Raw genomic sequence first — 13,225 nt, 5'->3', positions numbered from 1 at the left:
AAAAGTTTTAGCAGACAGTTGAGTTGTATTTTTCTACAGCACACCACCAGTTCACACTTCAAACACACACTGGAGTGAAGCAGAGACGCTACGTTTTGAGGAGAGCAATAACAAACCAAAAACAAAAAGGAGCAGAGCCACTTGTTGAAGCATTATGTTGGAGACACTGACCTCCTGTTCACAGCACTATCCTGGTTATTGTAGAATGGCTGAATGATTTGTTAATGAAGTGTAAAAGTGTACATAAACTTATTGTATAAAAGGTTCTGGCCTCTGCGGTTTTCTTTATATATGTTTGGTCTGTTGTAATGTCTTTTATCTACCATGGCATTAAATAAAAACCTGAAATTAACGTTACATTCTATCATTGAATGTTTAGTCTGCAGAGGAGGGGACTCGAGTCACATGACTTGGACTCGAGTCACATGACTTGGACCCGAGTCACGGTTTTAAGACTTGAGACTTGACTTGACTTGGGTTCTGGTGACTTGGGACTTGACTCTGACTTGTACTTTGACGACTTGAAAAGGTTTCTAAAGTCTTGACTTGAGATCTTGTGTTTGTGTAAATGACTCAGATTGAAAGTGACGAGATTTGTTCCAGCAGACGACTGAATTTAAATTCTGTTTTCTGAATTTGTATGGAATGATTGAATTTATTGAAGTTGAAACTGATTATAGAAATCAAACTCATGATGCTCTTACCAAGTTTTTATCCTATTAAAACCATACTGCATTGAAAAGTCCTAGATATTTAGTTTTCTTTAAGATATGAAATTGATCACTGGATTCTTGATTTGTTCTGACTTGACTTGCTGTTCTACATTTAGACTTGAGACTTGACATTAATGACATGGACTCGACTTGGACTTGACTTGGTAGTCTACATTTAGACTTGAGACTTGACTTGAGACTTGTGCCTCAAGACTTGAGACTGACTTGGAACTCGAGCAAAGTTGACTTGGTCACACCTCTGCTAGTCAACAACTGAACGTTTGGAGTGTTTGCTCAGCCAACAAAAATGATAAAACATACATTTCCAGTAGGGCTGAACAATTAATCAAAATTTTATCGAAATTGCAATATGGCCTACTGCAATTTTCAAATCACAGGAGGCGCAATATTTGTTAAAGGCGAAATGTGTGTCAAAATATCATTTTAAATGAAATATTGTGGTGCTGCAGAGATGTCCTGGCCTACACATCATATTCTACAGATTTAAGAAAACATCTTTGTTTGGTACAGATCCCTGGAAAAGTCACACCATAATCATTTTAATCCGTTTTCAATGAAAATGAGAATAATGATGTAAAAATGATCATTCCCTCTAATATTGCAAATCATATCGCAATTGCAATATCAGTCAAAATAATCGCAATTAGTTATTTTCAAAATTGTTCAGCCCTAATTTCCAGTACTACTCTTTACGCCGAGTGCACTGTCCCTCCGCGGGAGCCGTACATTCTGCAGTGACGTCATCACCTGTGCGCCTCCTCACATGTCAACAGTGCTGCAAGCGAACCGCAGGAGGAACAGTTTCTGTCAAGGTAGGTTTGATTTTTTTCTTAAAACTCACCTTCAGACTGTCACCGTAACTTTCGTTATGTCCTTATCGTAATGCTCGTTAAATGTTTCATCTATAAAATGAATTTTGTGACAAAGAAACCTCGTTTTATTCGGTTTTAAATGAGACTGATAGCTACATTACTGCAGTAAGGGTTTTTTTTTTTAGTGTATTTAATCTTTCTTTTGTAACGTATTCTGGTCCTTTTCCATGCTTTGTTGTTCTTGTTTTTTGTGTTGTGATGTTTGTTTGTTTGTTTGTTTGTTCTAATTAAAAAGCAAAAAAATAAGTGTAGGATTGCACATACAAGGAACTCGACTTGGAGGTTTGATCCCGCAGATCACATTAAACACAAAACATAATCCTTATTTATTTATGTGCACATATTAAAAACACACAACAAACAAACAAAAAATAAAAAATATATACAGTACTGTGCAAAAGTCTTAGGCACCTTAGATTTTTTATATACATTTCTTAGAAGTCTTCGATGTTAATTTGTTTTCTGCATTAGTGTGTGAGTAGACTGCTGTTTATTGTAAATTTTTGATATTCAGAAACTTTTCATTTCATTAGTTTTGAAAGCATCTTCGCTTTATGGATTTCTTGGACATATGCCTAAGACTTTTGCACAGTACTGTATATATGTAATAATAAAACAAAAATAATACATTAAGAGAATTAACCAAGAAATAAAGGATAATAAATGTACAGGTGCAGGTGAGATAACGAGCCCCAGATGAGCTTCTATCAAACCTCACTGAGGTTACGGACATGAGAGTTGAGTGAGAGTCTGAGCGAGGAGAGCAGCCACCGGGAGAAGAGAGCTTGTGTTGCTTTGGGCTCAGAGTGGAAGGCTTCACTGTTGCATCATGGTCCGGATGCTTTTCCTCTCAAGTCGGACGAGTCTCTCCAGCTGATCCAGTCCGTGCTGACAGACTAGATTCTGTTGGACAGGCCGTTTCTCCAGACAAATTCCAGAAACTAGTGTTTGTTGTTCCATCCTGTTGTGACAAAAGTGAACAAGTTGGACTAGGGCTGGGCAATATATCGATATTATAGCGATATCGTGATATGAGACTAGATATCGTCTTAGATTTTGGATATGGTAATATGGTGATATGGCATAAGTGTTGTCTTTTCCTGGTTTTAAAGGCTGCATTACAGTAAAGTGATGTCATTTTCTGAACTTACCAGACCGTTCTAGCTGTTCTATTATTTGCCTTTACCCACTTAGTCATTATATCCACATTACTGATTATTATTTATCAAGAATCTCATTGTGTAAATATTTTGTGAAAGCACCAATAGTCATCCCTACAATATTTTCGCAATATCGATATCGAGGTATTTGGTCAAAAATATCATGATATTTGATTTTGTCCATATGGCCCAGCCCTATATTGGACATAAAGAACAGGAAGCCGCTGGAGGATTTATGATGCTGAGGTTTGTTTTCCTTCAGTTTTTCCCAAATTCCCAGGAATTAATTGATCGATTCCAGTTCAACTGTGGAATTGGAATTTGAAAAAAACCTACAGGAAACAGAAAAGGAATTGAACTAGAATTTTAGGAAGTTTAATTTAATTCAATGAAATTCTGTGAAATTCGTCACCTTGGTACTATAAGGTTCTATCTGACCTTTTTGTCAAACTGAGTTAGTCGCATGAACCTATTCTATGAGTGCCTGTTGACATATGTGTGTGTTATTTTTTGGAAATAAATATTTTTTAGTCTATAATTTCTAAAACAAAAGGACCCATCTCCATTTAACTCCATGTGGATGCTGAAAACTTTGAAGCTCAATATCTCAGAACTATCCTGAAGGCAGATAGAACCTTATAATTCTAAGCTCACGAATTCCATGTTTTGTTGTTTTTTCTTCCCACATATCTGAGATTCCACATAGTGTTATATATTATCAATACTGAAGATCATGAAATGTTAAAGGTTCCTCTCAGCTGGTGTTTGATGCCGAACATGTAATGGTAATCCAGACATTATGATTGAATGTGTTCGATTTGTTGAACTCTCTTTAATGTTTTGATTTATAACATTGATTGATTTATTCATGACCGGCTCTAACTGTCTAACAGCTGACTGTGTTGTTGTTGCAGCCAGGCTCCGCCCCCCTCGCCGCCTCCCTGCAGCAGTCATGAGTGACAGTGACAGTGACAGTGAGGACGTGCCCCGGCTGTCCGCTGAGACTCTGGCCGCTCTGCAGGAGTTTTACGACGAGAGCAGGAACGCCGCGGCCGAAGACGCGGCGCCCTCCGACCCGTTCGCTGTGGGAGCGGTGGAGGAGGACTGGGTGAGGAGGAGGAACACACCGCTGCTTTATTCAGTCTGCTTCAGCCAGAACACCAGGCACACACACACACACACACACACACCCAGGAACGAGTCACTTTGGTGAAACTTTACTGAATAACAAGGGAGCATCAGTCTAGGGCTGCAACTAACGATTATTTTCACTGTCGATTAATCTGTCGATTATTTTCTCAATTAATCGATCAGTTGTTTGGTCTACCAAATGTTAGAAAATGGTGAAAAATGTGGATCAGTGTTTCCCAAAGCCCAAGATGACGTCCTCAAATGTCTTGTTTTGTCCACAACCCAAAGATATTCAGTTTACTGTCATAGAGGAGGAAAGAAACCAGAAAATATTCACATTTAAGAAGCTGGAATCAGAGAATTTTGACTTATTTTTCTTAAAAAATTACTCAAACCGATTAATTGATTATCAAAATAGTTGGCGATTAATTTAATAGTTTAATCGTTGCAGCTCTACATCAGTCAGGTGTACAGCTGTCTGTTTTCCATTTTCTGACTATTTATATGAAACATTTAGCTGGAGGTATAAACTTTACTCACTCTTAAAGGAATAGTTCACCCAAAAATCAAAATTCAGTCATTATCTACTCACCCCCATGCCAGCTGAAAGTATATATATGAGTAGATAATGACTGAATTTTCATTTTTTTTTGGGTGAACTATTCCTTTAAGGCAGCTGGATTGCCACATGACTTGTTGATGTTGTCGATGAAGCCGTAAAAGTGGATAAAAAATACTTTTTGTCATTTTGTGGCTCCTTAATCCTCAAATGTGTCACAAGTTCACAGTGTCACTGATGCTCTTTTCTGTGTGTGTGTGTGTGTGTGTGTGTGTGTGTGTGTTCCCACCAGCGGATGAGCCAGTTCTGGTACAGCGACGACACGGCAACACGGCTAGCAGAGGAGGTGGTGCATGAAGCTGGGGAGGGAGGCAGGTAAAGCACACACACACACACACACACACACACACACACACACACACACACTTTGTTTAGAGCATAATGGCAAATTGAAAGATCCACACCTATAACTGTCATTACGGTCGCCTAGAAATAATATATAGAGTTTAACATTTATTTTTAGATACCAAAGATTCACAAGAAAAATAAATAGCTGCCACCTCGCCTTATAACAAAGGTTCATGAACTGTAAAAGTTATAAAGTTAGGAAAAGTCAATCTGTGATGTTCATTGTGTGATGAAATGTGTGTAATTTGCTTTTCTGGTGAACCCACTTTCCCTCAACTTTGCCTCGTCTACTTCTACTGCAGTTAGTGATTTCCTACATTTCCCAGAATGCCTTTCAACAACCCCCAGAGAACAGGTGGGAATTTGTTGCATTCAATCAGTAGTGGCTGTATGAGCAGATAAACGGCTTGAAAGTGAGGTCATCCAGCTGTAGGTCTGTGACCCTCACTCAAACCCCAGCCTGTCTCTCTGCTGCAGTGCATGCTGGTCTCTCTCCTGCTCCTGTGGGTGGAGAAACTGGTCTCTCTCCTCTTCTCCGATGGATTTCTCCCTGTATGATTGTTGAACGTCTCTCGGTGCAAAATGGGGGCTCTAGAAACAAGCCCTCGCTCTTTGATTCTGAGGGACTGACACCAAAACCTGACGTTTACCGCTGAGGTTTTACATCCTGAAATATTTTCTGCCCAAATGCCAGTGGTGGGTAGAGTACTGAAAGTCTGTACTCAAGTAAAAGTACAATTACTCCCATAAAAAAATGACTCAAGTAAAAGTAAAAAACTACCTGGTTAATAAATGACTCAAAGTACAAGTTACTTTCCATTTTAATATTTTTTAGGGTGTGCGGGCCAGTGCAAAATAATGAAAAAACAGCACAAACTTTTTTAGCCCTTTATAAAACAGAATATAAGTCTGTTTTATTTACAGACATTATCAAAGTAACCAAACCTATTACAGCCCCAAAATGCAGTAGATACCGAATACAATACAATAAATTAAAAGTCAGATTTTCTGTTCTGTAGTATTACTCCCTGTACCAAGACCTCAGTCAATCAACTAGAGAATGAAAACTTCTCTCCATTCACATTTTTCATTTGGGGATTCCCATCTGTTGGAAGCTGCCTCTTGTTCTGGGTTTTGCTCTGTCATCATCACATTGTGCAGGGTTTCTGGAAAGTCTGGAAAAGTATTAAAAATGAATTTGATCATTTCCAGGTCTTGAATAGTTTGGGAATTTGAAAAAATGAAAAGTATGGAAAATGTTGCGGTTCAGGTCCGATACACACATAATTCTAGCTTTTATGTTGTTGTAGACCCACTTTGAGTCCATAGTTTTTGTTGATGTGAAGAATAATGTTCAGATAGAGGGACGCTCTTATTACCCAGCCGCTGTCAGCATGCATTATATCAAATACAGACCAAAATCAAATCCAGTCAAGAACATAGGGTCTGGGAAAAATATGGAATTTTAAAATGGAAACCGTGTAGGAACCCTGCCAATCATCTCACATATTCTGATATTTGTCACTGTGAAGAACAATCTTCATCTATACAGTGATATGACCTAGTTAGCAGGGGCAAGATGTCTATCTGCGTAAATCATATTGAACACCAGACAAAATCTTCAAAACAAATCAAGGTCTGGAAAAAGTATGGAATTTTTTAATTGAAAATGTGTAGGAACCCTGATCGTGGTCAAAAGACAGGTGGAGCTTATTTTTCTTCCAGGCAGCTGGCAACTTGGCATCTGCAGTATCTGCCCCCTACACTCAATCCCCACATTTAGAGCAGACTAGTTGTAACGAAGGTATAAATGGCAAATGTAGTGAAGTAAAAAGTAGATTACTGGCTCAAAAATATACTCGAGTAAAGAGTAGAAGTTCAGTTTAAAAAAAGGAACTAAATGTACTAAAAGTTATTTAAAAAAAAATACTTTTTTACTCATGTGCGTTACTTGTAATGCGTTACTACCCACCCCAAATGCCAGTTATCCATGGGAGTAAAAATAAATAAATCCACCACCAAAATAGACCCAGAAATGCAAAGCACATCACCAATAGCTGTTCTTGAGTGTTAAAGAGTTTCAGGTGGATTTTTCCGTTAACCCCCCCCCCCCCTCCCCTCTGCCCCTCCCCCAGGATCGCGTGTGTGAGCGCGCCCAGTGTGTACCAGAAGCTGAAGCAGGGCGCGGTGTCGGGGTCGGACCGGGTGTCGGCGGTGGTCCTGGAGTTCGACCGCCGCTTCGCCGCCTACGGCCCGGAGTTCGTCTTCTACGACTACAACGAGCCGCTCGCCCTGCCGGAGGGCGTGGCGCCGCGGAGCTTCGACGTGGTCCTGGCCGACCCGCCCTACCTGTCCACCGAGTGTCTGGGCAAGGTGGCCCAGACCGCCAAGTACCTGAGCAAGGGCAAAGTGCTGCTGTGCACAGGTGAGAGGGCCAACACACACACACACACACACACACACACACACACATCGGACGTACGGTAAAGTGAGCCACGATGAGCCGAGGTGGCAGAAGAACAAGCTCCTTACTCGAGTAAAAGTGCAAATACTCATCTAGAAATAATCTCTGGTGAAAGTTGAAGTAGCGTTTCAAATCCTTTACTCAAGTCAAAGTGTAAAAGCACACGGTGTTAAATTTACTTAAAGTATAAAAGTAAAAGAAGTCGTCCCAGAATCGCAGATGAGAAAGAGTCTGCAGCTCAGATCACAAACGTTAATTCTCTCTCTCTTGTTGCTTCTCTGTCTGTTTTGTATCAGAATGTGAGAAAGTTGGATCAATTAATAATTCAAACACAATCATTTATCAGCACCGCTTATGTAATATACCACTTTAAAGCTCTGCATGTAAACATTAATAATGTATGCAAACAAAAAAAAGTCTTTTCCACATTGAGTCTGTTTTCTGTGTCGGGTCACTAATATTAAACGGATCCTCCCACCATGTTATCTAACAGTAGGCGAAGTATCAGCCAGAACAACTTCAAAGCACAATGAAGTCAACATTTCAAGGTGTTTACTGAGTTGTGTGGTGGTTCTTAAGCTATTATATGCATAGGCTTATAATCAGATCATAATCAGCATATTAACCATAACGCAGAAGTCTGTCTTTCAAGAAAAAGGGATATGAGACAGTAGTAGATTAGTAGTAGACAGTAGTAGATTTGTAGGCCTAACATGTTATGCCTATCTTACATGAATTTAACAGTTATTTTCATACAATCATACTAATTGGGATTCATGTGGATAAATATGAGTGGAGAGGAGGGTGAGCGTGAGCAACCATTCTCAAAGTGACAACCATTTCGTTTCACTTTTGTGACTGGTAGCCTATATTCCTTTTTTATTTCAATTCCAACCTTGGTGATGAAGTGATATTTTTCACCGGGTTGTCCAGGTTTATACAGCCTGTATGAAACAATATGGTAAGAACACACAGGGATAAGTATCTTTTAGTCGTCCATCTTGGGAACATTGTAGTTTCACACGGCAGACCCACGTCATTCGCATCATTACGTAGCCTAGTGTCAGAGCAGTCGGATTCTCTTCTCTTTTCCTAAGCCCTTATGAATTCTCCTTCACATCTTTCCTTGACCTCATGACGTTTTCCATCGAGGTCAAGGAGAAGTGGTTAGGAATAGGAGTTAGGACGTATTTTTTTTTGGACTATTCGACCGCAGCCCTGACGTTTGCGTGTGTGTTCTGCAGGAGCCGTCATGGAGTCTCACGCCAAAGATCTCCTGGACGCGAAGATGTGCAGCTTCCTGCCGAAACACAACAAGAACCTGGCCAACGAGTTCCGCTGCTTCGTCAACTATCCGTCTCGCCTCCTGTCCTGCTGAGAGCCCGAGGCCCGAGGTCAGCTGGCCCCTCACCGAGACAGAGAGAGAGAGAGCCTGGAGGGTGAAAGCCCAGGCAGGTCGACCGAGGACAGAGCGGCCTTGGGGGAGGGAGGACAGTACTTGAATTCTTTTCTGTCACCCTCCGCCACAGGGAGGTCAGAGGTCAGAAGCAGAGCAGCTGGTAGGTTCAGTGTGTTGCTCAAAGACACTTCAGCAGGGAGGATGCTTGCTGACATGGAGGCTGGAATCTGAAAGAAAGAGTCTCTCTACCCAGTAGGCCATCCTGCTGCCCCACAACCATTAGCCTTCCACCACTGATGTCTCCTTATGGACTGGTAATGTCTGTCTTTGACATAATGTGATGACACATACCCCCCCCCCAGTATCCACCTCTAACACAGTGGTTCTCAACCTTTTTGCCTTGTATCCCCTTAAAATGAAGTGATGCTTACTTGAGAGTACAGACTGGTGAACAGTTCAACCAAAGAATGATTTTTCCTTTTCAGCTCGTTTCATTTGATTATTAGAGGACTGAAAACTATTCAGTATTTCACAAGAGAAAAGCAAAAATTAGAAGCAAAAAAATTGATAATACATTTGTATAGTAGAAATGATGTTTTTTTCCACTCCCATAAATCCTCTTGTGAACCCCAGGTTGAGAACTGTTGCTATAGTGATGTCTGGATTTCAGAAAACAGTCTCCTCCTGACTGACGGCTTTCTGTAAATGCAACATCAGACTCTGGAGATTATTCAGATATTATATTACTCTTATCATAAGACAAACACTAGGAGAAGTGACATCATTCACTGCAAATAAATCCAGAAAGAAGTCACCGACAGCTGTTCAGTAATGACCATCTGTACATTGTTTTATGGGATGTTATGGTCACAAATGTCATCTTGACTGTTATTGTTTTGATGCAAATTTTTTTCTGAACTGTATCAAAATAATAATAAAAAAGAAAACCGTCATGAAATTTGTCTCAGGTTGTTCCTAGTGAGCAAAGGGAGAAGCACAGTTTTGTCAGTAGGTGTCAGTGTTGATCAAGTTATTACTGACTTCTCTCTCCAACTAACTGACTTTTATTAAAAAGTAGCGTATCTAATGAAAAATAGCATCAGTACAGGTCAACTTGTTCATAACTTTATTTCTCCCCTCTTGTCCTGCTGGCTGCAGTCTGTCCTTGGTTCAGTTTCCCTTCACCGTCTCACTGTACGGTCTCTGAATCCGCTGGTTCCCAAACTGAGGTCCAGGGACTCCCATGGGGTCCTTCAGGGGGGTTCCAGTGGGTCCCCCGCAAAATGAGGATTAGTTCAATGTCACAGTGGACTCATTCGTTAAAGTTAATCCGGTGAGGAAATGAAAAGATAATGAAATAAAAGAGAAAAGATTGATTATTCTGAGCAGAGGTTTAACTCTCACGGCTGTAGACAGATGACAGAAATCTGGTCTACATTGATTCTGGGAGAGATGCTGGGATCAAATAATATTCCCACCACCTCATTTTGTTGAGTTTTTAAATGGAATTTGCTTGATATCATCAGTTTAGACAGCAGAATTGCGTGTCAAGATATCCCAAAATCACCAGATCATCACCATGTGCTAATAATAATAAATAATAATAAACTTCTATATATTTATATAGCACTTTTCAAAAACGGAGTTACAAAAGTGCTTTACAAACATGAAGCAACATAGAAACACAACAGAATAAGAAGAATTGCAGAAAGTGCAGTAAATATAACAAAATAAAATAGATAAATAAAACAAAAGATAAAAACAAAAGTAAAATATAATATGATGAATCCACTGAAAGACGATAAACGATAAATATTGAATTATCGCCCAGCCCCAGATGTCAGACTCTGTATCCTTTAGACTTTCTTCCCGGTGGCGGTGAGCGGTCCGGCCTTGGCCTGCTCTCTCTCCAGGCTCTGGTTGCTTCTCTGCCGGTCCCGGTCCCGGTCCCGGTCCTCCTCCAGCAGCGGCACACAGGTGCAGCCCACCGGGACGGACACGTAGCTCTCGGTGTAGGAGTGGCGGCCGCCCACGCAGGATCCGGTTCTCCTCAGGATGACGGCGGGCGCGTAGACCGGCGTGCTGCGGTACTGCTGGCTCTCCTGGCCGGACGGCCCGGTCAGGCAGCCTTTACACAGGCAGTACGCCTCCGGGATGTAGCGGGGGTACCGGGCCGGGTCGTGGGAGATCCTGGGAGAGGAATTTAACAGTTAGGGTCGGGGTCAAATCAGGAATTAACTCATCCAATTGCATTGGAATTTTAGCAAGTTGAATTTAGCCAAATTCTGTATAATTTTGTTTGTTTTTTCTTACCACATATCTGAGATCTTGGAAGTTTGAGCTTACGAAGAGCACTTGAACGCAGCATTAGTATAGTGAGTAGCCTAATATTCATGAAAAAGTGACATTTAAGGAAAAAACATAACGCTTTTTTGAAAATACAACTGACTTGTTTATAGTGGTTGGACTTTTCGCCTTACTAACTGGAGTTTGTAGTTTACATCACTTAATTGGTTTAGGAGAAAGCTTTGATATGTTTGATACAACTTAGAGGCTTGGTTTATTCTCACTGTAGTATTATTACACTGATTATTATTATGTTATATTTTCGATTATTTTCTCGATTAATCGATTAGTTGTTTGGTCTATAAAATGTCAGAAAATGGTGAAAAATGTGGATCAGTGTTTCCCAAAGCCCAAGATGACGTCCTCAAATGTCTTGTTTTGTCCACAACCCAAAGATATTCAGTTTACTGTCATAGAGGAGGAAAGAAACCAGAAAATATTCACATTTAAGAAGCTGGAATCAGAGAATTTTGACTTATTTTTCTTAAAAAATGACTCAAACCGATTAATCAGTTATCAAAATAGTTGGCGATTAATTTAATAGTTGACAACTAATCGATTAATCGTTTCAGCTCTAATGTAAAGCGGCTCTTTATACCCCTGTCTCCCCCACGGCCCAGTCTCTGGTACCACACCTCACCTGTACGCCCAGGGCGAGAGGCTGAGCAGGTTGACCGGGACTCGGGCCTTGGCGTCGGGCAGCGGCCGGCCCGCGGACGGGCAACTCAGGTTGAGTCTGTCCAGCGGTTCCAGCTGCAGCGTGTGGTGGAAGGCGCTCAGCACTCCGACCGACAGCCGGCCGAACATCTGCTCCAGCAGCTCCTCCGGCAGGTCCAGGCACGGCCGGGTCCGGGTCGCCTTCTTCCTCACCCGGCTCGGCCCGGCAGGCTCGCCCGGCGGCAGAGCCAGCTGCAGCGGCAGCAGCAGCAGCAGGACGCGGATCCCAGCCGGCATGGCGGAGAGCTTTGTTCCCCCTAAAAAATGTGTCTCCCTGGCGGTGTGTCCTCGTTCAGTCCTCGGTGTGTGGTGGTTTGGCACCGCACGAGGGGATTACCAAGGTGGAAATGTGCGTAATAAATGACAAGTAAGACCAACTTTAGATCACAGAAAAACGTGCCTCTGGTCAATTAGTTAAGTAGCCTAACTTTTGGCAGGATCATTTAATTCATTTGCTGTCCCGTGAAGTGTGAAAACGTTGTGTTGAAAAGCAGCGATAGGAAAACAATCCACAAAAAGGAGGTGATTTTTTTTTAATGTTCTTTCCTGGCTTGAACTGGAGGCGAAGACGCACCGCAGGGGAAACGCGTTTATAGGGGAAACACTTTGGCACACCGCGGCCACAGAATCTCCACTAGTGATAACTGGCCTTGGTTTGTAAAATCCAATTAGGAAACCTCGCCGAGGAGAGAGTTTCACACCTGCTGCATGTTGCTTTTCTGTTTCCTTCCCTCCCGGCGCGGTGGAAACCGGTGCGTAAAATCCAGTGGGACAGTTTGATCCACTTCAGCACGAGTCTAGATCCAGCTTGAATACTGACAGACGGTCCAGTCTTCAACCTCTCACCCCTCCTAATAAAAAGATCCCAGCCGTCATCCCTCTGTTCCCCACTGTGAGTGCAGCTCCTGCCGGGAATGGGACGGCCAGACAGACTGCTGGCTCTGCTCTGCTCTGGATCCTGGCTGCACACACTCTGTTCACTTCGTGTCATCAGAACAAGATGTTGAGCGCAGACGGACTGGCAGCAGCCGGTGAGTTATGTTGCGTTTGGTTTCATCCAGAAACTGGATGAATTTCAGATTTTTTTTTCCTTAAATGACTTAATCCTCACGTAATTTACACCTGACACAATTTACTCTGGTTTTAACCCATAAAGATGTCTGTGAACTCTATTTTACAGATATAAAGTTGGGTAAGTTGGGTTTATCCTCCATTACATTCCCTGTTTTCATCCCTTATTGACATGGTAAAAACCTTCACTTACATACAGTGGAGGAAGAAGTACTCAGATCTTTAACTTAAGTAAAAGTAGCAATACCACAGTGTAAAAATACTTTGTTACAAGTAAAAGTCCTGCATTCAAAATCTTACTTAAGTCAAAGTACAAAAGTATTAGAATCAAAATATACTTCAAGTAGCAAAACTAAAAGTAGTC

General features: G+C 41.5%; 2 protein-coding genes across 2 annotated transcripts; one reads left to right on the top strand and one right to left on the bottom strand.

Moving 5' to 3' along the window:
• Positions 1-1,518: 1,518 nt before the first annotated feature.
• On the top strand, positions 1,519-9,671 carry eef1akmt1 (EEF1A lysine methyltransferase 1). Its single transcript, XM_071536172.1, has 5 exons — positions 1,519-1,546; positions 3,681-3,874; positions 4,749-4,831; positions 7,000-7,289; positions 8,573-9,671. The coding sequence occupies exons 2-5, from the start codon at positions 3,719-3,721 to the stop codon at positions 8,704-8,706; spliced, it is 663 nt and encodes a 220-aa protein (XP_071392273.1). The 5' UTR covers positions 1,519-1,546; positions 3,681-3,718; the 3' UTR covers positions 8,707-9,671.
• Positions 9,672-10,583: 912 nt separating this feature from the next.
• il17d (interleukin 17d) lies at positions 10,584-12,030 on the bottom strand. The gene is made up of 2 exons (XM_071536162.1): positions 11,714-12,030; positions 10,584-10,917 (listed from the first exon to the last, which is right to left on the bottom strand). The coding sequence occupies exons 1-2, from the start codon at positions 12,025-12,027 to the stop codon at positions 10,584-10,586; spliced, it is 648 nt and encodes a 215-aa protein (XP_071392263.1). The 5' UTR covers positions 12,028-12,030.
• Between the last annotated feature and the right edge of the window lie 1,195 nt (positions 12,031-13,225).

Source organism: Centroberyx affinis, unplaced genomic scaffold, assembly GCF_046629955.1.
Source record: "Centroberyx affinis isolate AG114_WGS23_722 - 3 ecotype Tasmania unplaced genomic scaffold, CSIRO-AGI_Caff_v1 ptg002837l_1, whole genome shotgun sequence".
Taxonomy (NCBI): domain Eukaryota; kingdom Metazoa; phylum Chordata; class Actinopteri; order Beryciformes; family Berycidae; genus Centroberyx; species Centroberyx affinis.
This window is presented reverse-complemented; position numbering and strand designations above follow the sequence as displayed.

What these genes read in the sequence shown, in the direction of transcription:
- eef1akmt1 (XM_071536172.1), top strand. Translation starts at nt 3,719, where the DNA reads ATGAGTGACAGTGACAGTGACAGTGAGGACGTGCCCCGGCTGTCCGCT. An exon ending in GAGCGGTGGAGGAGGACTGG is followed by an intron (nt 3,875 to 4,748) that starts GTGAGGAGGAGG and finishes TGTTCCCACCAG; the next exon opens with CGGATGAGCCAGTTCTGGTA. An exon ending in CAAAGTGCTGCTGTGCACAG is followed by an intron (nt 7,290 to 8,572) that starts GTGAGAGGGCCA and finishes TGTGTTCTGCAG; the next exon opens with GAGCCGTCATGGAGTCTCAC.
- il17d (XM_071536162.1), bottom strand. Translation starts at nt 12,027, where the DNA reads ATGCCGGCTGGGATCCGCGTCCTGCTGCTGCTGCTGCCGCTGCAGCTG. An exon ending in CTCTCGCCCTGGGCGTACAG is followed by an intron (nt 10,918 to 11,713) that starts GTGAGGTGTGGT and finishes TTCCTCTCCCAG; the next exon opens with GATCTCCCACGACCCGGCCC.